We start from the raw sequence: 25,198 nt of genomic DNA, 5'->3' as shown, positions 1-25,198 counted from the left end.
ATTCGCAGATGACTTGATATTGTACATAGAAAACTCTAAAAACACCAAAAAACTACTAGATCTAATAAATGAATTTAGCAAAGTAGCAAAACACAAAATTAATATCCAAAACAATGAATATATAACACACCACGCTCTCTCTATATAGTGTATAGATACTTGGTTCAAGGATGGCTTATAGCATAAATTTGTATGTAAATCACTTTATTGTTCAGTCTCACAGTTCAACAAGATTGTCAGTTCCCAATACCTTTCTCCACAGACAGGCAGATCTTGGACTCAACTGTCTTTCATACTTTCCTTTCTCCAAGTGGAACTTTAGAATCTGTCTCTTTGAGCTCAACCTCTTCCTTCATGTCTCTGAATGACATTTATAGACTAGATGGAGGCCTCATCTTTTCCTCTCTTATTCATAATCTTTTAGACCATTGCAACCATTTTGGCTTTACTGGTATCTGTCACCAGCCACCTATACTTGCATATTCTTTTACTGCATAGACCAGCAGTTCTTAACATTCTACTATCAAAAATTCTTTTTAGTTATGATTTCATCCCCATGTGCAGATCTCATATTTCAGATTGTTTTCCAAATAAATTACATTGCAGTTTTTCCCAGCTCAAAATTGATAATAATAGTGATAAGGAGAAGGGTGATATGATTTGTATATTTGGAGATCCATCAGCAACTTCTTTGTCCTTTTCATATTATTATGTTCAACATATTTACATCAGACTTATTCTTTATTATTCTAGGAATTAATTAAATCACACAAGTTGATTTAAACGCAGAACACTGATTTTATTTTTATTTTTTAGAAAAAAAAATATTAGTCAGTGAGAACAGAAATCTATTTGTGGAGAGTATTAGTGTTCCATAAAAATAAGTTCTAAGTTCCTAGACTTCTAATCAGGGAAACCCCTTAACACAAACAATCATGCTCTAGCCAGTTTGCTCAGTAGCTAGAGAGATGGCTGTGAACTGAAGGATCCTGGGTTTGATTCCGGCCAAGGGCATGCACCTCGATTGCAGGCTCGATCCCCAGCCTGTGTGCAGGAGGCAACCAATTGATGAGTCTCCCTCACATTGATGCCCCTCTCTCTCTCTCTCTCTCTCCTCTCTCCCTCTCTCCCTCTCTCCCTCTCTCCCTCTCTCCCTCTCTCCCTCTCTCCCTCTCTCCCTCTCTCCCTCTCTCCCTCTCTCCCTCCCTCCCTCCCTCCCTCCCTCCCTCCCCCTTCCATTCTCTCTGAAAAGCAATGGAAAAAATATCCTCAGGTGAGGATTAAAAGAAAAAACCCACCACAAATTGACTTTAATGCAGATAAGTCACCCTGAGACTTTTCCCCTCTTGCCAGTACAGCTGCAATAGAGAGAAATAGGTCACAAAACATTTAACGCTGCCAGCAGCAGTCAGAAGGCAATTTCTGCTCGATGCATGGACCAGAACCCCAACTGATTGGGATTGTCAATTCTTTTTATTTATTACTTTTATGTATTATTTATTATTTGAATAATTTGTCTTTTATACTGTGAAATTAAAACAAAGTCAATTTATAAGTCACTTGCCATTAATCTTCCAAAATGATTATTTCTAAGGATAAAAAATACCTAAGTGACTTACTTTTCAAAGCCTCTATGTGAAGCAAGTTATAAGCAGACAATATTTCCAAGCAAATAAATAAGAACATATTTAAGACAGTGAGTTTATAATTGTTGTTTAGTAAATACTCCTGATCTGATTTTTTAACCCATTTAAGACTGCTAGTAAAAACATTTTGTATACTCTAACATCGAAGCAGAATGTGACTCTTGTTTACTGAAATTCCTAGATCTGGCCACCAGGATTCTTTAGAAGAAAAGAAACACACACGAACATACACTATCCGATTCCAGGTTATTGGTATGCCAGGTTTGGTTTAGTTTCGTCAAATTTCCCAATAAAACTTTCAGAGGAAACAAAAATTCATACGTGGATCCCACTGGGCCTTGTAAAGTGTCACCTCCACAGTTTCATTGGAAAATCATAATTAAAGCTCTAGCTTCATTTGTGGAGTAGCCAAGAATAACATACAGATTTTTTTTTAGATTCATGCATTTTTAATGTAAAATAGAAGTCTGCTAGTTACTGTGTAAATTTTAAACTTCCCAGGTTTTAGGTTGAGTTCTGTTTTCAGAAGAAAATTTTCCGACACTTAAAAAAACCCGCACCTTTCTAACTCCTGATTCTATCAAATCTGTCATTTTCTCTCTTTTTTGTTGTTGCAGTTTCAACATATTTTATTATATTTCTGTATGCATTACTTTTAAAACATATTATAAGAAATAATCAAACCTTTTAAAACCTTCACATAAAAAATCTGAAACACTTTATGCCCCCAGTTGTACATATTTATTTATAGTTTAGAAAGATCCTTTTTCATTAAATTATTGGGGTGACACTGGTTAATAAAATTTTACATGTTTGAGGTGTACAATTCTGCAATACATCATCTGTCTTTACATGGTGTGCCCACTACTCAAAATCAGATCTTCCATCACCATATATTTGACCCCTTTCACCTTTCACTGCTCCCCCACTCCCCCTCCCTCTGGGAGCCACCATACTATTATCTGTGTCTATGATTTTTTGTTTATAATGTCTATCATTTTCAATTCCCGAGGTCCTTAGACCACCATCCTCCCCAAATAATGGCCAGAACTTACAATCGATTATTGACTGCTCACAGTACGTAGGTAGTGTACTAAATGACTTACTCATTTTAATGCCCTTTACTTTCACTCTGGGTTAAAGACGAGGAAATGGTAGGTTAATGGTCGAATAAATAGGTAAGTGGCAGAAATTATGCTCTTAATATCTGTGCATTTGGCACCTCGACTAATGAAGATTCTGTTTGTCCAGTTTAGCTTTTGTAGCAATATTTAGTATCACAATTACATGGGGATGTTTCTCAAATCCTTGTTTTTGTGAAAAGGCCATGCAATGGGTCAGGATATTTGGGGAGTTCAGAAAGTGTGTGTGTGTCTATTTCTATCACTGAATGACACCTGAGGCCTAGAAACAGTGTGTGACTGTACATGACCTGTGATGAGCACTGTAGTCACCCTCAGTCTCATTTTTCTCATCTATAAATAGAGCAGGTGGACATAAATGGTCTATAAGAACCTGCTCAAGTCCTAAAACCCATACCTATAAAATAATTATTTAATAAAACAATTCATTATAGCTCTCATGTCCCTTGATGTATTATAGAAACAATTAGCACTGAGACACCCTTCTTGAGCACTTTTGACTCTATAGACAGTTTCGTCCTTGGCTTAGAGGAGATAAGCCTTGTCTGTAGTATAATCATGGTTTTTTTGCACATGAGAAATTCACAGGAACTTCTAAATCAAGTTGGTCATTCCTACAGAGAAATGTGGAACTTGGAGTTATTGAGGCCTTGTGTCAAATATCATCTGTATTCAGTGGTTGTCAACTGAGAGTAATTTTGCCCCTTAAGAGATATTGCTAATGTCTGGAGATATTTTTGAGTATTATAGCTGGGTGGGAATGGGTTACCAGATTAACCAATATAGATGCTAGTTAAATTTAAATTTCTGATCAAATTCAATATTTTAATATAATTATGCACCATGCAATATTTGGGATAAACTTATACTAAAATATTATCCATTGTTTATCTGGATTTTTAATTGAACTGGGAGTCTTGTATAGTATCTAGCAATAGTCAAATGGGGTGGAGGGTGGCTGTAGGCATCTAGAGAGTAGAAGTGAGAAACACTGGACATCCTACAGTGTCCAAGAGAGCCATCACCACCCATTTATTTCTAACATGTTGACATTTCACTGAACATAAATGCAACAAGAATTATCCAGTCCAAAATGTCAGTATTGCTGAGAGTGGGAATTATGACCCATGTGCAGTCTGTTCTTTCATTTGGTATAACATTGAATCTCTTGGGTTTCAAATTTTCTTATGTGACCCTGATTTGGTACTTCTCAATTTGTAAGTTTAGAGTTATGGTTACATATATAAATGAATATTACCTGTTTCTACCTGCCATTACTTACATGAAAGACGTGTAAAAGTGCTTTGAAAAGTTAATGTAAAGCAATATTGTCTTCTGCTTTCTCTTTTTTTAAGCTTAAGGTTGTTTAAATTCTTAGAACAAGGCTTCATAGGGTTATCACTGCAGTCATAATCCAAGACCAGAGAATGAAAACCAAGGACCTGGCATTAATTCAGAATTAGGTGCTTAGCATTTTAGTTATGAAAAAGTAAGGCAAATTTCTTAATATTCAATTACCTGGAGCCTAGAATCCAGAGAAGCAAAGCAGAGATGAAAATAAATGACAAACTCAGTAATTTATGAGCTCCTGCTATAAAAATATACTAAAGTCGCTGCGGTGACTTGCCAAAAACGGCTCAGAACCGTGGCATAAATGCAGCTCTCCTGTCCCATGTCCAAGGGATTTACCAAGCTGTGGACAGGACTGGTAATGAATTTTCTAGCACCTCGCTGTAAAAGCTGTGTGCTGTTGTCTGATGTCGCAAGAGATCTCAGTCCCTTTTGCCCTGTTGACAGCTGTGAATTAGAAATGTCACCATTCCTCTGGCCACTGCCAAGTTACATATTGTCCCTAATGCCTTAAAAAAGTTTCTTTTCCGCCTCATCTTCTCAAGGATACACTAACACCATATAACTTCAAACCGTTTGCTGACATAAGAAGGGAATAGATGAATGGAGGGTGTATGTGGAGGTCGGCATCTTTCTATGCCCTTGTTTATTGCCTCTATTAAAATGTAAATGTGAACTCCGGTATTATCTCTATTCACCTCCAGTTACTGAATGAATGAGAACTTCTATTCTAGTAGAGGAAATAAAGGGTCTGTATTGTGGCAGAATGTGGTAAGCCCTGTAAGAAAGGAACAGCGATCAGCTGATGAGGCCCTGAGGATGGTTGCACTCTAGGCCAATATGCCCAGGAAGGAAGGACAGCAATGCTGCCCGTCAAAGACCCTTCTCTAGGGGCCCCTAGTCCCACTGGGGCAGACGGTGATCCTCGCAGGCCTTGCTTTCAGGCACAGTCCGAGCATTTGCATGGGCTTTGTTCTGTTCGAGGGATGGCCATGGTATTTCTGTAGTTTGTTTTCTCTCTGGGATAGAAGAAGAGGCATAGAGTCAGCTCCGGGCATCTGTAAGCAGTTTCTAAGCTGAGCGTGTGTAACGAGACTGAAGAAGTTTACATTTATGCAGAGGACGTACTGTTCTTTTTGTTTGTGTGGTAAATACTTTGAACTTAGAAGTGAGAACAAAATTTATGCGAAATTTGACTCAAGTAAAGTGGCATTGTGTTCTCATTCTGCGTGTCTTTGGCCTCTAAATTTTTAGCAAGAATAGTGTTTTTATTAAATATATTTGGAGTTGTACAAATTAGTCATGATATTAATTTCACCAAAATTTGTTTTTTTGTATATTTCACTTTGTGACTGTGTCACAAAGGGAGAATCACTAGGTTGGCATCTTGTTATGATTCAAAAGAACTACGTAGTAAACAAATAATAAAAAAAGGCAAGGTAATGAAATTAAAACAAAATTAACATTTAAAGTCTCATTATTTAAAAGCAAAGGAACTCCACTGAGATGAGGTTATAAGGTAAAATAGGATTCTTCTATTGATGGACACAAAAAAGTAGGGGATTAAAATTAGTTATTGACTAGATACCTGTTTTAAATTGGCTAAAATTTTATGACTGCAGTTATCTCAGAATTACAGAAGAAAGAGAAAAGCTTTGTTTTATACTTCTGAGTTTATCCCAGGAAAGCAACGCAATGCCAGGGTAAGATCGGTACCTACTCTGAGCAAATGTCTACATAGAAGGAGTGGAAGACTTTAAAGACGGAAATATTTTAATTTTATGTAAATTCTGAGGTATATGTTTTAAAATTATTCATATCCATATAAACACTAAATTATTGTATTAAACTGGTATCAATTTAAGACCAGTCCTCTGCTATTATCAGTTCTCTCCTCTCTGTCTCTCTGTCTTGCTGTTGAAACCTAAAAACATAGATTTTATAAAGTATCTCAAGCTTTCATACTCTTTCCCATGATATCATTACTTTGTATAGCATAATTGTGTAACAGAAATAAATAGGATATCCTCTATAAATTATTTGATCAAAACATGCAGTTGGCTACACAAATACAACAAAAATGAATATCTTTTTTTTCCCGCTAAATTGGGATTTATCTGAGTCGTTTCATCCCTGAAGGCATATTGGACATCCCATGAGTAACCAAGGAGGCAGTAAACAGAGGCTGGGTGTGGAAAGAGTACACCCACCAACTGACAGCCACTGGCCCAGCCTGTAGAGTGATTTTTGCATGTTTAATACAACTATGATCATTGCTATTCTTATTGGTAAAAAAAATGGAAATTCCATATTTTTGGCTGAAATTTGTATTTGCTTTATTAGAAAAACTATTATAGTTGTTTTCTTCATATCAGAGGGTCAAGAAATAGTGGATGTTTTTAGTGCTAATTTCTATTCTAGATTTAGCAATAGTAGGTCTCAATCCTATTTTCTCCTTACACATCTCACTGTATACTAAATGCTTTCATTAGTAATTGTAGCTCACTGTGGCTGTGGTTCTCAGATCTGGAGAGTGGATCAGTCTGAGGATTTAAGAACCCCTTGGGAAAGTTGTTTACTCTGGAAAAAAAAAAATCTGGAGAGGCTGAAATGCCCACTCATTAAGAGCCTGGGGTAGCAAATTGTATAAATTTCCCCAAAGGAAGGCAATTTCCCTTTTAAATGTGAAAATTACTACCATCAGTAACATTATTCTATAAATCTCCCTTCCTCCATCCACAATCCATACACCTATGTAAAAATAATCATTAGCTTCCTATACCTACTGTTTGTTCAACTTTGTTAATAAGAACAGACTATCATTTTGAATAGCTTACAAAACGTTGATACTAGAAGTTGTAAAAGACTAAACGAGACTGTGGCTTAGTATTCAACCTCTCTTCGGGAATATGAAAAAGTATTCATTTTAGTCTAAGCTATAGAGACATTCCTTTGCATTTTGATATTTTACAGACATAGGTAAATTATGTCCTTCATTTAAACAAGTTAATAAGTTTACCCAGGGCAGCCAAAAACATACTCAATCATACTTTAATATTTCTCTTTTGCTAAAAAAGCATTCTGTGCCACTAGTGAACAGACCAAGCCCTCGCATTAGTTGTCTTCAATAAAACATTATTATCTTTTGGCGTCCTTTTGCACTAGGGGAAATAAAAAGTCACATGTGGAGAGGTTCTGAATGCTAGACAGAACTGATCCTTGGGGGGCAATTGTAATCCCCCACGGAAGTGTTGCAGACTTCTTCCATTAGCAGAGTCCCAGGGAGCAAAAGGTTAGGGAGCTGGGGCTGCCAACTCTACCTGAACGCATAAGTCAACATTTCCTCCAAGCCGGGAGCGCGCCCACGTGTGCATTAAGGGATCGGAGACGAGAAACTACAATTGTAATATTTTACACTGGAATACACTGTAGAGATGACGGCATTTTGCTCCTGGTTGCAGGGAAGAAAGGAAGGCAGTTTCCAGATCTCCCCCCCCCCCCCCCCAACGGCACCTACCATTTGGCCTAGGATCCGGGAGGTTGAAGAAAACGGAGGAAGTTTTGCCTCAGTTGAAACAGCTGGGGAGCAGATGGAAGCTGAGGAGCAGTTTGCCAAAAGCCTCTTCTGAGGTTTCCACCCATTTTCCACCCTAGAAAAGCTAGTTGGGTGATAGCAGTAGAGGCCTCAGGGTGAGCAAATGATGGGTTTTGAAAAATGTAGGGGGGAAAAGTCAAATCATTTTTAAATTTTTAGATGATAGGAAATATAAGTATAGAGATGAAATTCCAAGGAAAGTGTTTTTAATAGGAAAGGAAAAATGGGAGTATCATGGGTGAAAACCACAGCAGAATCACAATTGCAAAGATCTAAGTGTCCCCAGAGTTAACATTGGTGCACCCTCAGCTACCTTGACCTTCTCTCTCTCTTAAGTAATGAAGTTGAGAAGCACAGCCCACTCTTTGTCATGTTAATTACTATATAATTATTCCATTTGTCACTATCATAACTGTAAGTGTGCACTGTTTACATCATTTTAGCCGGTGGGTTTCACTTCATGAGCTACTTTGGTTTGGATTTCAGGCATTCAGTAAGTTGCTTTTGGATTTAAATGTTGAATTATAGCCAGACTTTTGTTTAAATTCAGTCACTGGATGTATAAACCTCCCATTTTATATTTCGAGTTGCAGTGGGCATGTGTATAAATCCACTACATGTGACTGGTTGCTTCCAAGCATTGGCCCAAGTTTTGTGTGTTGTTGTATTTGTTTGTGTATGTGTTTGTGTGTGTGTGTTTGTGGTATTTTTTAAGGACTTTTGAATGCCACAAAAGTTCAAGGGAATCGGCTTCAAAAATAAATACAAGTTAATAGGCTTTTCGCAATGTGAATTTGTTCATTCATGCTTATATAAGGGAATGTGTTAACCATGAATCATTCGAACTGGCTTGCTCCTGAGAAAAAATGCTCTGGCTCCGCTGTCGGTTTCCAGAGTTGCTTTACTGAAGGGAACAGAGCATTGTCCCCACATAAAGAGTAATCAGCCGCAGATTTCAGACTGAGCGCGACTCCAAATTGGCAAAAAACACTCTTTGATTCACGTGAGAACATGGATCCTTGTGAGAGGGACTTATCTGAGTATTCTGGGCTGTGACTGAGTTTGCAGCCTGCCAGAATAGCCAGTGGAAAAGTTAAATTAAAAAAAAAAAAAAAAAATTAATCATTGGGAAGTTTTGCTCACACAATACCAGAATAGCTCAATGCTCCAGAAGACGTGGAGGCTGGCAGATCTGCAGCTGAAAGAAATGGTGTTGGACTGTAGGTTTCGCTCAGGGCCTGGTAAGTTGGCGCTGGGGAGGCGGTAAGTAAACACGGCCTACGTGAGGCCTCACACATCATTTATTACGTAGCTCACCTGGTCCCAGGGCCTCACTGTGAAGTGCCGGCGGCCTGTGCGCGACACCCCACAACCACTTCTCGTCTCCCTGAGGCCTCGCCTGCTCAGCTGAGCTGGGGAGCCAGCGACGAGCCCAGGAACGTGGTCAGTGACTCCTGAAGCATTTCTCACGGTGCCAGGGCACCGGCCAGCCAGGGAAACGTACCCTGTGAGCCCTCAGAGGGAAAGGAGTGGCCAGCGTGCCAAAGTTTTGATGCGAACCTATTGCTGCTGCTGCTACTAGACCTAGAAAACTGCACATCTGGCCAGCGTAGGCTCTGGTAAGAGTCAAAACAAAATTATTTACATTAGAGGGCCTTGTCTAGTGGATATTCATTATGCGGGGCTCTCTTGGCTTCACTTCGACTTCTCCCAGAAAGCAAAACACACACACACACAAAAAAAACCTTTTTAAGCATCATTGGATGAAGAAAGAAATGTTGCCTGACAAGATCCTTCATAAAGCTTCAGCATTTATTACATTTGTCAATTTAAAAAAATTCTAAATGTCACTCTCTGTTACCTTTGATTAACTATCATTTTTCCTATGTCACTTATCTCATTTGGGCTCCCAGAAGAGTTTGTTGTGCTCCCACCTGATAAAGACATCACTATTTTTACGTACGTGCTGAAAAATAACTAGGAAACTGGAATAATTTTCAAGAAAGCACAAACATGCCTTTATGTTGATTATGTTGATATTTCACTGAGGATAAATTTAACATGAATTACTAGAGCCGGTATGATTACCTATTGGTTTGTGTGGCATTTGTTTCCATTTTAGACACTCATTCTGTTCTTCAGTGTATTAAGAATGTCTTTAACTTTTATCTCAGGGATATTATGTGGATAAATGAACTACTATATGTAAATTATGTCTTGAACCCTTAGGAATAAAGATGGAATGATGTGCTCTAAATTATTATTTCTACTTGCATTTTACGATTTGGCATTTGGATAGCTGATGTTAGGTGGTGTGCATCTTATGTTTATCACATGTATAATGAAAAAAATTTAAGCTCTGCTCACATTTTGAATTATATGAACACAATTTAATTATAAATTCCATGTTGGATTAAGTATTATACAAAATAAGAGCATTACTATTGCCCTCAAGGAGACTGAACTTAAATTGAAATTAAAAAGCTAATAACACTCTTACATATGCTTAGTCTGATCTTGAACTGACTTTTATGATTCAGTTGCTAAATGTCTGAATTGCTCCAATATTTGTATATTGAGTCATTACTATTTTTTAGGATTACTCTGTTTAACCATACTTAGAACTCAAGTATATATGTTAAACAAATTATTAGACAAAATATTATATCTAAAATTGTTTCCTAAATTAGTTTTGGTTTGTCTTATAATAATATATTAAGAGCAGTCAAATTTTTTGTTCAGATTTCAAAAGAAAAAAAATGGTATTTCCCAATTAGGCTGTGAGTCATTTGAAGGTATATTGAAAAAATAAGAAATATGTAAATTCACCCTGATTAGGTGAGATCATTCTTATTGTTTTGGGTCTCTATTTTCCCCGTGTCTGACACAGTACATGAAAAAGCAATTACTCAATAAATGTTTCTGGTTTGAATGACATAACTGAATGTGTTTGAATGAATGAGCTAAATTTAATTCTCTCCTGTGCTTTTTCTCCCCCAGACTCCCAGGAAGGCAATTACAAGTCAGAAGTCAATAGCAAACCCAGGAAGGAAAGGACAGCTTTTACCAAAGAGCAAATCAGAGAACTTGAAGCAGAATTTGCCCATCATAATTATCTGACCAGACTGAGGCGATATGAGATAGCTGTGAATCTGGATCTCACTGAAAGACAGGTAAAGTCAGACATTGTCATGATATGATATTTTTAATTGCTTTAGGTCAACAATCTTCTCCAGGGATTTTTGCAGTAAGATCTATGGTTCTTAAATACCATTTGGAAGACAAGTCTTCTATTTCGTGATGAAGTTCTTGCCCAGGAAAATCACAAAATTAAGGATAAGTTAGCAGTGTTTTAAAGAAAACACCATTGATTCAGTTTAAGGAGTCATTCTTTATTGGGATTGTGCCCTCTCTGTTTTTAAAATAGTATTTATTTTATGTAATGATGTAAATTTCCCATATGGTGGGAAATTTTGTTTGCTTATATTTCAAAATCTCCTTATATGGTATAACAGAAAGCAGGCAACCCCATACGAGTGTCCTCTATTGCTCAAGATAGGGTTTATTATGTCGCAGTAACACATAGACCCCCAAACCTCAATGACATAACAAATAAAGTCTCTTTTTTGCTTACCACTTTACAAGTCCAGCATTCCAAATAATCACTCACCAGACCCAGTCTCACTCTCTGGCATCTCATTATGTGGTGTCCTTGGTAACCACAGGAGGTAAGAAAGAGTTGGAGGTTCATGCATTGACCTTTAAATGTTTTCACCTGGAAATGACCCGTGTCACTTCCATTTACACTCTAAGGTCCGGAAATAGTCAATTGTGCCACTTTAGTTCAAGGGGGCTGGGAAATGATGGGAGTCAGGGCACATAGATCATTGGTAAATATTTCTGCCCCATTACCCCCAGGTATTTTGGATACTGTATTGGTTTCAGAAATTCAGAATTGTGGTGATAGTCATTTAGAGAACATTTTGAAATTATTAATAATCTGTGGACTCCAGTTAATAGGACTTAAATAATATTTTTAAATTAATTACTTTTTAAGTTTTGTCTTGGATTTTATTTGAATGGCAAGTGATTCTCTCCAGTAGCACTCCCAGTACTTTCTGGTATGGGTTCTGATTTGTCCTAGGAGAATCTAGCCCTAGTTAGATGGTTAACAGTTGCTAATCTTTGGAAAGACATTCCTGAAATGCAAATGCAAACATCTTTATGGACAGTGCAGTTATGATTGGCACTCTCAGGACTAGAGTCTCATTTCCTTTTTCACTGTATGCACCTCCTCCAGGGATCCCATTGGAACCAAAGAAATATCAACAGGGTGTGTACAAATGAATACTATCTTAGAAGTCCAAGCTATTTTGTCCAATTTCTTAAGTCATCTGTTTTCCTTCTGTTAATTTCTATATTGTAGCTTTTGGTAGGATAGTTCTGCGGAGTGGAAATATATGGAGGAAGACTTTTATGTGGTTTTATTTATTGGCAGTTTATTTTTATTAAATATTATGACTAGTAGCTAAATTATGGAGCACAACATTTTCCTTCCCTTGAACTTTTTATACAAAATTCCCTCCATAAGGGTAAAACATTTGGTGTGCTGGAAAGCAGGATCCAAAATCTACATCATCAGACAGCTGTGATTTTTTAAAATTTTTTAAATTTTTTTTATTGTTGTTAATGGGAGCAGGAAGAAAACGAAGGGAAGGGGGAATTACATATGAATGTTCTTTTATAGAGACAGTGAATTCTAGGAAATGCAACCATGTTTTATAGGATACATAAAAGAAATAAGATGCTAGGGTTTGCTTCCAATCTACAAAAATGATGCGATGCAGTACTGTGCTCTTACTGAAGAGGAAAGTCAAGATTCTGTGCTGATTTTCTGGAGATGGCCTATGATTACTTGGCATTATGGATCAGAGAGCAGAGGTTTTGCTCTTGGCTAAGAATAATTTCCTTTTAGAAGCAATTTTGTAAATTTGGTTTTGGAATTTTGGAGGTTGGATATTTCTTCTTATCTGATTTGTCACTTTGGGGAAAGCATTATATATATGTAAAAATGTATATTTAATATATACACACCTATATATGTATATATATACCTACACACACTTTTTAATCCTTGTTTTTTTAAAAAGGTCCCTTTTCAGTGTTTTATCAATTAAACTTTACTCTGTAACAAACCACTTAATCTTAATGGCTTCAAACAACAATCGACATTTCATTTGCTCTCAATTTTGTGAGTCAGGAATTTGGGCTGGGCTCAGTTGGGCAGTTCTCCTCTGGCCGTGCCTGCATCTCTCACGGAGGTGAACTCAGCTGGCGGGTCCTTCGAGGCAGCCTCAGCTGGGACGGTGTGTCTCGGTTGTGTGTGTAGTTTCATCTTCTAATAGGCTTTCTGGGATTCTTCATATGGTGGTAGAAGTGTTCCCAGGAGTATTTAAAGGAAAAACTCCAGTGCACGAGGGCATTTTAAAGCCTCTCCCGCATCATACTTACTAATATCACATTGTCTAAAGGAAGTCATATGGCCAAGCTCAGCGTCAGTGCAGGAGGGGCCCCCTAAGGGAGTGCAAGGAACTTTTGTTGGAGGCCGTTACTAGACAATCTGACTATGGCCTCGTGGTGGGGGGGGGGAGGAATAACAACAACAACAAAATGAGAGATAATGAGGTTTTCAAATAATTGAAAATTTGGTATTATGCAGAAGATATTTTTTCAATCCTATAAATTTCTATTTGGAGCATTGCAAGTTAATATAAAAAAGGAGATGTATGCATGTGGAATCTAAATACCCAAACTAAGTCTTTAAAGGGCTGCTATTTGTTACACAGAAAATTGAATTATTATGAGAAAAATCTGAACGATAATCCTAGATTTACCAATTGGAATTGCATATTCTTAGGCAAGAAGCAGTCTCCCCAAAACACAAAATGGAAATTAAAACTACTTTCTCTTTCTTCTACTCAGGTTTATAGGTCATAATGGATGTGAAAGAATTTTTAGCATAAACTATGAAACACAGCGGTCATCAGAGGGGAAACTGCTTTGTTATGCAAGGCATAGTGAATTAATTCTTTTATAACACAAATATTTGTTGGGCTATATTTTAGAAATAAAATTTTATTAAAATAAGTTAGACAAGTCTCTGCTAGAACTCATAAAAAAGGCAAAAATTCTACACTTTTTTGCACATGTAGAACCTAAAGACTTTATTTATGTTTTCTGGGCTGAATTTTACTATGGTAATTTATCAGAAAAATATTGCATGCTGTCAGTCATCAGTTTTGCTAAATTTTAGACCCCTTTAAGGGTCTGAAAGCATATTCCTCCCAGATGCCAGGGCTCTCATTCCCAGGAGATATTTTCAGTGTTTTTTCTTCCTTAAGGTTGGGCTTTTAAAGTTATAAACATAGAGTTATAAACTGAACCTTTTTCATTCACCTTCTTTTAAATATAATATATCTATCTTATTACTTTGATTTTGCAGTAATCCATACAAACTTACCTATATCATCTATATCTTTCCCCTATAAATTCTTAAGCAACACCCTTTTTATAGGATTTCCACATGTAAAATATTCTAATTATAGATACGCACATTTTTTACTTCCATTCTTCAAGCCTTGTCTTTTCCATACATTAAAATAACTTGAGATTTAGTAAAGTAATTTGCATGTATATTCCAAAGATTATATCTAACTCCATTGTGTTATAGAAATAACTTTCTCCTAAATGAAAACTTACTTTACGTTCGGAAGTAGCCTTTAGGTGTACTTTTATCTATAAATCTTACCTATTTTCCTATACAATATGCCCCTGTGTCACGGAAATGTTATTTGTAGATACCTTTCCCTTACTTATATTACCAGTCAATACCTCTGCCTCCTGTTTTATTATGTACCACATACATGTGATTATAAAGACTTACAATAATGATTAGATTTCCCTTTAGGAAAAAAAAAAAGTTATGTTAAATGGTCAAATATCACTCCTGACTTAAATTTTCAAACCCCTACCCGAAGGATGAAATCTCACAGGGAAGTAAGGTTCCTACGTCTGTGTTTTCCAGAAGGTGATCCCTTCGCAGGTCAGGGAAGCCTGTGATTCCTCAAAACTCCATCTGGCCAGAGGAGAAAACGAAACAGGCTCATCCTGCAAAGTAATTCCATGTTAGCACATAGCTTTTAAATAAAACTATTGTTTTTTATGTTAAATAAATATGGAGGCACTAAAACAAAGTTGAGCTTCAAATGTATATATATCTTTACCCTCACCCAAGGATGTTTATTGATTTGAGAGAGAGAGGAAGCGGGGAGAGAGAGAGAGAGAGAAACATTGATCGATTGCCTCCCTTAAGCTCCCTGACCGGGAACCGAACCCAAAACCTTTGGTACGGGCCTGCTCTCCAACCAACCGAGCCACCCAGCCAGGGCAGAGCGTCAGCTATTTGAAATTATATAATGTCGCTCTGCAGAGTAGTTAGCACTCCAGTGATCTTCCAGCTTCTCATTTACAGCTTTCGGTTTAGGACACATTCTCATATACGCTTCTCAATCAACAGCTAATAACCTCCAGTTGGCAGAGCCCCTTGGAATATTCTGAAGAGCCAGTCATTGTAAAGACCTCCTGTCCCAACGTCCTTTTAAGTTTGACAAGCTTATTCTGGCTTTTTCATCCATCCAGATACCCTTGGATCAAGCTCCCGCCAAATTTTTAATATCTCACAGCGGGGAGAAGAGAGAAGGCAGTTGCCTGAAACTATAAAAGGAGTCACAAAACTGACATTTTTATAGAGCCCCGGCTGCCAAACACAGAAAGAATGGGAGATCCTCCCTCCCGCTGATGGTTTCGCAGAGCTCAGGGCGGTGCAGCGAGGCCCTTCCTCAGCCCGGATTGCGGAGCGGACGGGCTGAACCGGCCCCGCTGCCAAGAGAAATGGAAAATCCCACCTAGTCGGATCGCATTCCATCAGGGGAAGTAGAGGGATTGTGTTTTGTTTGTTACTCATAAATCATTAAGTGGCTCAGCGCCAAGTATTTTCAAAATAGGCATCCATTTTTTGGATGACTATGAAGGAGAATTTTTAGTGTGCCAAATAAACAGCGGTTTTGTCCTTTGCTCAGCATTTTACATAATCCCTCTCCTTTGCAGGTTTATTTCTGTAAATTTGTATGAATGCTTTTAGTTATTTAGCTAATAAATTATGTCTCCATGACTTGAGACATATTGTCTCAAGACTACCTGTGTAGCCAGTGATTGTAGAAGATTTTTTCTTTTCTTTTTTTTTTTTTGGATTAGTATCTAACAGTCACCTAGAGCAATAGTAAGATATTTATTTTACTTAAATCATGGTGTCACTGCCATTTTGAAAGACTAAACATGATTTGACTCCAACTGGAAAATGTGGGAAGCACAGTATGCAGGGATTGAGAGTGGGATGAGGGATGGAAGCTTAGTTTGAAATGAAAAGACAGATTTCCTGAGTAGCTCTGCTTTTTAAAAGAATGCAGATTGACTGTGCGCGTTGAGCCCCACAAGCACTGCCTCAGGTTCCACAAAACTAACGCTGTGTTGTAAGAAAAGTAATTTCAGAAGATGGACAATAAAGCAAGTTCTTTAAAGAGCAGATCAACAAATCATCCTCTAATTAATTAATTTTCAGAAATATTATCCGCGTAAATAAGCAGTTCATCTCTAACCATTTAAAAATGTAAATATCCAGGCGTAAAATAACATAGACAAAAAATCTCCAGAAAATAGGGTCCTACCCTTATTGAACCAGACAGAATATATAATCTGTTTGGTATTTTTTATGTTGTGGGCTAGATGAATAGAGATAGAGGTATACAGGTATGTATGTATACATGCAAATGTGTATGTATGTATACACACACACACACACACACACACGGAGAAAATAATCCTTATTTTAGAAACTTAATTGAAATTTGCTTTAAAGAGTCTTGCCATAGACATTAACCAAACTGATATAATGAAAGGGTAAAAATAATTCTTTCCATTAATCTCAGAATTTGCCACATTTTATTCTCCAATTTCCTCAATAAAGAAACAAATATTAATTTATATTTATTCAACAAATCAACAGTAACATTCTGAAACATCATGCATTGCACCACAGGATCATCCTTTAAAGTGTAACAATGTTAAAATAATTTCTGCTATGAAAGATTACTCCTTTTCCACATGATTATTATATACATTGATTTTAAAAATTTAGATCATTAAAAAATTCTAAAACTAAGAAGCTTCTGGATATTTTGAGGAACTGGTGCAAGTTTTGTGTTGGCGTTTTCAATGGTAAGGAGATGATCTATTACCAAAGTCTGTTTATAGAGCAGTATATATATATGTTCTATGACATCTATAAAATAAGAAACCCAGTTCTAAGAAAACAGACAATTTCTAGAGAATTTGGCTTTAAAAGACTTTCTACCAATTGGTCTCCCTATTCTCATGACTCCTCATGAAAAACCTCAGAGATGTATTCAATTTAGAAAAAATTTTAAAATATTTCTTTGCTAAACATTTTTATTTCTTATCAACAGTCTTTTATCTCTATTATTTATTTAGTCATTTACATTACAACCTTCTATGGATAAATTCATGATCCCTGTAATGTATAAATTCATAATTTTCTCAAATCTCTTTATTACTTGTCATTTTTATGCTGAATAGTATTTTTAATTTTTGAAATTTTTTCAGTTATTGAAATAATTACCTATTTTTATATTCAATATAATAGTAATAATTATCATTATAAGTTCTTACAGTTATCTTGGATCTAAAGAGATAGTCCCTAAATCTAATAAATGTGTAGTGAAGTTTCACATATATTCTGATATTGAACTTAAAGTCGTCTGGAACAGGCAAAAAACAGAGTATATGTTTTGGTGTGTCGCAGAATCTTAGTAATTAGTTTATGTGTGCCATGAGATGAAAAAGGTTGAAAATCGCTGGTATGTACTGATCATGTATGTCACTATTCTTAAACGTTATTCCAGAGATTAGGCAAGATGCTGAGAACCAAGGCCATCATTCTAGTTGATCTCAGTAGTTTGAACCAGGCAAGTACAAATAGTGGCTCAAAATACCCGAATTCCATGTATTCAAGAGCTGCTATTCAGGAATTTTTAACACAATAAAGGAGAAAAGTGCCTAATTTTGTTTTGATATTTCCACTCATTTGCTGAAGTCATTTATTCATGTAATATTTAGGTAAATAATATTACACTTTAAAAGTAAAAACTATATATATTTTTATCTTGTGTGAAAGAGAGAGAATTGAGAGAAGTGAAGTTTCATTGTAAATTAACATTAATACACAAGGTCATCTGAGCTGAATTTCATCAGGTATGACAAGGAGGTATAATTGCTAGCATTTACTACCACTGTGACATTGTTCAAAGGTCAGATTGAAAGAACTCAGCCCTCAAAGGACTTTGCACTTCATGACGAGGGTTACTTTGGGTACGTTATTGGACAGGAGTTCATTTGAATTCCTTTATTATATCCTCCATAATAAATATCATTTGCTGCCTCAGAAAATAGTAATTTTTTCAAATTGTTAATTTTCTACGGCTGCCAATGGCTAATGTGTATTCAGTTTGTTTAAAATGTGTAAAAGAGGAAAAGTTTTATGACTACAATAGTGAGCTTTCTAAATAGTAAAAAAAATAGACTTCAAAACTGAAAATTATAGAGGTAGGAAAATGATGCCCTGGTCATAAACACTGAGCTAACATAGAGGGAAAAGGCGAGAGGCAGTCCTCCAAACAGAAGTTCAATCTTTAGTCATGAAATACGTCACAATCTTGTTCACCCCCCGACGCACACACACAGCCACCTCCCAACCTCAGGCCCGACTGCGCTGAAAACAGAGCCTCCTGGGAGCTCCCTCCAGCAGCTTCTAGGAAACAGCGGAGGATTCCTTCTCTTAATCAGATACAAATCTTCTTTTCCCCATTTTTTATTGCTACCTTATAGAGCAGCAATTTTCAACCTTTTTCGTTTCATGGAACACATACATTAATTACTAAAACTCTGTGGCACACCAAAAAATACGTTTTTGCTAATCTGATAAAAAAAAATAGGTATAATTTAGATTCATTCGTACCAGTTGACTATTGTGTTGGCAGTTGTCATTTTATATTTGACAGTAGTCAGGTATTGCATATTTTAAAAATTCTTGGGGCACACCAGTGTTCCAAGGCACACCAGTTGAAAATTCGTGTTCTAGAACATTCTCAGTTCCAATCCTTCAGCTCATCTACTGACTTTGCCACTGTATTACTTGGGTAAGTCTTTCTAGGGACTATTTACATTGGGTTTACCAGATCAGCTGCCATGAGCAAATTTAATCACAGGAGATGTGATTAAATCTGAAAACGGTATTTATACAATTACTCTTTGCATGTTTTCACCTGTTAAAGATCTGAATAAATATTGGTTAGACAGTGTCTATGGTATTTCAAGTTCCCAGATACAAATAGAAACAGTTGGGATATTAAATCTACACATTCCATATGCTTAGAGACATCCAGATATGTTACTGAAGTATTCAGTCTTCGTTCATATGTTTGCTGTTATGATTATTTCTTCAAAAGATAGGCATTTGTGGTATTGAAATAGAAATATTGGTTAAGGAATTATATAGATTCAACTTACTATTAATAAATTTTGCCTCTGGTCATCTTAGAAAATTGTGTGACAATAGATACATATTTCATTTTGTGTTCTCCTGTGATATATTGTGAGCCCTAAAAGGTATTGTGAACCTGTACACAAAATGTTACGTGACTGAGTAAATAAATTATATATAGAGATAAAATGAATGTTTAGCAAATGGTAACAAGGATTCTGATTTACAGCATTTTTATTAAAGGCAGAAATATGCTTTCTAGATTCTGAAATGCATCATTCAAACAAATTAATCACAGCAAAATTCTCTTGGCTGCTTTCTTCAGTAAATAGAGTCAAGATGTGAATAAATGTTTTTCTATTTATTTAAAGAGTAGTTTGATCATCCAGGAAATGTAAATATTAAATAGTTTGTCAATGAAGGGATAAAAAGTGAGACTTCTTTATAATAAGCAGATGTCCTGATAAGTAAGGTGTATGAGAACACTATAAATATTCACTACTAATTCAGCAGGCTATCATATACTTTTGTTACTTTTTAATAAGAAGATTTTATTGAAAAATATTATCTGCATGCAGAGATATTAAGGGCCTGTGAGGTTTGGTTCATATTGCTTTGATTTCATAAACAATATTATTTTTCATTACTCAGATTGTGGAAATAAAGGATTTCTTTTTATCTGGGTTGTTAATTTTACTATGTTACAAAACATACTTAATGTGGAGTCTTGCCTTGGATCCAAGCTTGAAAAAAAGAAAATATTTTTTAAAAACCCACATGCTCCAACATGGACAGATTTGTTTTAATTGTATGCAATTTAATATTTGATGATTGAATTTCCTGGAACCTAGGGTAATACCCTAGGTTACTAGGACAAAAAATTCAGAGGGCACATAGGATGCCAGGAACAAGAAGAGCGTGAGATTCCCAGAGGAAAGAAATTATGTGACATGTTAGCTGGGTGGCAGCATAGATGTGGGATGCTGAGCCTCGGGGTAGAGTTCTGAGCCATCCATGGACCATTCGGGGGAATCTCTCAGTGAGGGATGAGCAGTGACACCAACTAAACCAGCGAGCATTTCAAGGATATTTCATAAAATATGAAGCTAATCTTTACGTCAAATGCTTCATATTCAGGCAGTAGACTGTTATTTACTTCTCTCTTTTTTTTGGACTGTGAATGCCTTCAGAGCGGGGACTGTCTTATTTATTTGTACATTCCTCACTCCAATCCCATCTTTCATGGATCACAGTACCTGTTGCTAGGCATTCTGTAACATTAAGTGTATGAATGAATGAACATATAGGGACTTCATGTATGTCACCAAGGACACATGAGATTAATTTTATTTAGTTTATAAATGCAGATTATTATATGAAACACATAAATTTTAATAAAAGTAAATAACATATATTTTTAAATGAGGTGTTAGGCATTTTAATGATTATGCTTTTGCTATCTTATAAACAAAACAAAAGCTATTTTTACAATCCAACCAATTAAACTTAGTTATGAAATGATACTAAATTAAACTCTAGTTTTTTATTTATAAAACTGTGTTGTTATTATTTTATACTGGCAATATTGACTTGCAATTTCTGTAATTGCTTTTGTAGATTCATTTATAATACTGATGCTAGTAGGAAAACATATGCTTTCCCCCAAATCTCCCTCTCCTTATTTCATTTTACCCCAATATTTTATAATATATTTGAAAATAAATTTGGATACACTGACTTTGAAGTCCTGCACTCTTCCTTCCCATTTTCATAAGATGTGCCCATTATGTATCTGTAGTTTACTTTTTGTTTCATTACTAATTTCATAGAGTTCTAGTATCAAATATGTAATCTAACTCCTAAAGAAAATAGTACATAAAGGTATTAGAATTACTATATAATTATCAAATGCTTTACATATATATTTATACATCTGTAGTATGCATTTATCCATGTAGATATATATATATATATATATATGTATGTACATATATATAGCTACTACTGAAACTACAAAGTCTTTTATCAGTCTGTTTTAAAAATTGAAATGGCAAAATTTCACATGATAACATAGAAAACAACACATAATAGCCTATACTATTTCTAAAATTAATACCATACTCTTACATTTTTTCATATAAAATTGCACAGAACAGGTTTTATACTGGTATTATAGAATTACTGAACCCCTTTTCCCAGAAAAAGGAAATAAGAGTAGATTTTAAGAAATCTATTCCTCTCATTTTCTGCCAAGATGATTTTGACTGGCTGTTTCAGCTCTTGGTGACAATGATGATAATGTGTTTCTTCCATCTGGGATTGTCCATGGAGAAAATATCCCTATGGAGAATCTTGAAAGGCTCATTATTCCAATATTACAAATATGAAAATTGAGGCAGAGAGAAGTGTAATTTTCTCAAACTCACGCAGAAACTCAGAAGTGAAGCCAGGAGTGGAACCCAGCTCATGTGGAAAAGATCTAATGCGACATGCAATGTCAGGCTTGCAAAGGTAATTAGAGTACTATAATTACCCAAATTATAGTACAGGAAAATAGTGTCATATTTACAAACCTAATTATATCGAGTAAGAGAATTACCTGAATGATAGTAATCATATGGATGGAGTTCACATATTTTATATGCTTTACTTTTCTGTCCTGAATGCTTAAAAAGTAGGAGTTTGAAATATAACAGGAACAAAAATAATTAAAAAGAAAAAAAAAAGAACAATCTGGGGCCAAACTAGCCCCAGGTTTAAATGTTGGCACCACATTTACCCATCTGTGTAATCTTAGACAAGTCACTTAACCTTTGAGTCTCAACTTCCTCATCTATAAAATAAAAATAATGCTAAAGATATCTGGAAAAATTATATTACGAACAATGCATAAACAGCACCTATTAATATGGTTGCAGAGCCCTAAGTAGGTATGTTTGGTTATTAAGTATTAATAATACATGCACTACCCACTGGTTAGCTTTTAACCAGTCTTCTTTTGCTGTATTTTAAGGCATCCATCAGTTCTTCTCACATTTCTTTATTATTTTATTGTCAAGTGGGTTAATATATGCATGGGTAATACATGATACAAGATTTCAGTTATGGCCTAAAAGACCACTGAAAGTACAGAGTTGAGAAGTGTCTCAGTTTAAATATTTTTTTGATGCAGGCAGCTGAGGAAACTGTACCAGTTTTGATGGAGTATTGTGAACACTAAAGTCAAAACATCTTTGAAAATTTATTTATATATTTTTCCTTTCTCTTTAGCACCGTGCATTTACGGAAATTGAGATAGTTTCTAAAATGAAAACGGAGAATATTAAAAATATTCCTGGAGTAGAATAAAACAGCACTATCTAGACAGACTTATTATGAAATTAGAATAATTAAGACTGTGGCTTTGTCACAGGAATAAGGAAACTGGGTGCATCAATAAAGCTGTGCATATGCAGAAACTTGATTTAGGGCCGAGCTAAAACAGGGATCCCTGGGGAAAAGGTGGACTATTTAATAAATGGGCCTGGAACAACTTCTTATCTTTATGGAATAAAATAAATTTAGATCTTTTCTTTGCAGTACATATGAAAATCAATACTTCATGATTGCACACTTCAATTTGAAATGCAAACCTTAAAACTCTTAGAAGAAGACATAGAATTTCTTAATGTCCTCAGCAGAAAGACGGTTCTTGGTGAGGACATAGAGTGAGAGGCACAGCAGAAACAAGTGATAAATGTGAATATATTAAATTTAACAGTTTCTGATCACCAAAGGACACTCGAAGGAATGAAAAAAGACACAATAAATTGAGAGAATATATAGTAGCAGCCATATAACCACAAAGCATTAAATTAGCATTCGGAACATATTTTAAAAGCCTATAAAGAATAAATTTGAATGAAAAAGAGTTCAATGCAAACCAAATGTGCAGAGGCATTTCAGAGAAGCGGAAAGGCAAATAGGCCGTGAGCATTCTAAAGATGCTTTCCTTCATTAGCAATCAGGAAAGGCAGAATTAGAACATGCTTAGATAACATTTATAATCGTATTGGGGGGAAATGAGGGACTATTTTTTCGTTGACGACAAAAAGGGAAGAACAAGAGCGCCCACCTAATTGCCTGCCTGTCTGTCTGTTTGTCCCTCTCGTTTGTTGAAGGTGAAAGTCTGGTTCCAGAACAGGCGAATGAAGTGGAAGAGAGTAAAAGGGGGGCAGCAAGGAGCCGCAGCCCGCGAAAAGGAACTGGTCAATGTGAAAAAAGGAACACTTCTGCCCTCCGAGCTTTCGGGGATAGGCGCAGCCACCCTCCAGCCAACAGGGGACTCTCTAGCAAATGAAGACAGCCACGACAGTGACCACAGCTCCGAGCACGCACACTTATGATACACGCAGACAGGACCAGCTCCATTCTCAGGAAAGCAGCGTTGTGATGGCAAGCCTTACTCAGACATCGTTTACACAGAGAGATGACTATGACAGTGATTTTTTAATATTATTAAATTCAGGCATCTCGAGTCTGTTTCTCATGATTTATAGAGGGTTTAACACTAAGTGCCACTTAGTAAGGATGCTTCCACGGTGAAGATGGACACGGTGAACTTGGCTTTGACTATTCCAGATGTGTTGGTCGGGTGTGTGGCAGTGAGCAGGTATGTGTTTGCTTTTGCTTGCACTGAGAAATTAAATTGCTCTCAAGAGCAAAGTAGGAGACAGTTTCGTTCAACATCCCTCCAGAATGAAGATGCAGAAGATGAGCTTGCTTTGAACATTCCAGATGTGCGAGGTGATGTGTATGACAGTGGGCAGGTATTGGCTTTTGCTTGCACTGACAATTAAATTGCTATCGAGAATAAACCATGAAACATTTTATCCTGAACAACCGCAGTGCCTGAAATCACTCTTAAGTGGATAAAAAAAAAATGTATTTTAACTCTGTATATATTACCCTTAAGTCATTTTCCTGTCTTCACTAAGTTTAGCAATGCATTCATATTAGCTGATGAAAATAGGGAATCACGATGACAACCAGACCAGCTTCTTGTCTTTTTATACATTTTGTCATCCCAGAAACAATCAGCACATGCTTACTTGTGTTCAAGTAGAGAAAAATACATTAGAGTCTGATAGGACATATTCTTGTACCACAGACAAAACAAATCTTATGTTGCATTTTCTATCAACTGCTGCTAATACATTATTATAAAAGTTACCTAGCTCAATTCTTCCTATCTTATAGCTTGAAAAAAAATTAGGATCATAGGCAAATCAGTTACCTTGCAGAAAGAGCTTTGTATGACAGACATTGTCTGATTTTATTTCTATAAAATGTTAGCTGTTATGAATATCATTTAATTTACAAGAAAAAGGTCCCCCCCCATTGGTGATGGTGTTAGACAAGTTGCAAAAGAAAACTGATTCCTCAAGTTGGTAGACAAAATTCTGAATGTCTTCAAATAAAATTCAGTAAAAACACATTATTTTTTCATATATGATGTATTCATGCAGAACAACAATCTTTGTATTTTGTAAAAAAAAAAAAAGTTTAATAAATGATCCTTTGTAAATAAGTTTGGTCTCCATGCTATGTTTTCCTAAATTTTTACAGCTTTTAATATAAATACTTAATAAGTCCCAAGTTCATCTGCACTTGTGTAAATCCAGATGATCATAAATTAATGGATCATCTACTTTTATATTTCTGAATTTTTATTATAAAAAAATCAGCTCTCGGGTAATCAAAGACTATCTAGTAATAGGTACATATGAAGCCATTTCCCTGATTTGAGGAA

The 25,198-nt window shown here is 35.9% G+C and overlaps 1 protein-coding gene across 1 annotated transcript in view; it reads left to right on the top strand.

Moving 5' to 3' along the window:
• Window positions 1–24,976, top strand: part of MEOX2 (mesenchyme homeobox 2) — a 58,358-nt gene extending 33,382 nt beyond the window's left edge. The window contains exons 2-3 of the mRNA XM_081147930.1: window positions 10,734–10,906; window positions 23,568–24,976. Coding sequence (XP_081004056.1) covers window positions 10,734–10,906; window positions 23,568–23,792 — 398 coding nt within the window. The 3' untranslated portion in view covers window positions 23,793–24,976. The remainder of the gene's footprint in view (window positions 1–10,733; window positions 10,907–23,567) is intronic.
• Window positions 24,977–25,198: the final 222 nt, after the last annotated feature.

Source organism: Miniopterus schreibersii, assembly GCF_964146895.1.
Source record: "Miniopterus schreibersii genome assembly, chromosome: 9".
Taxonomy (NCBI): domain Eukaryota; kingdom Metazoa; phylum Chordata; class Mammalia; order Chiroptera; family Miniopteridae; genus Miniopterus; species Miniopterus schreibersii.
This window is presented reverse-complemented; position numbering and strand designations above follow the sequence as displayed.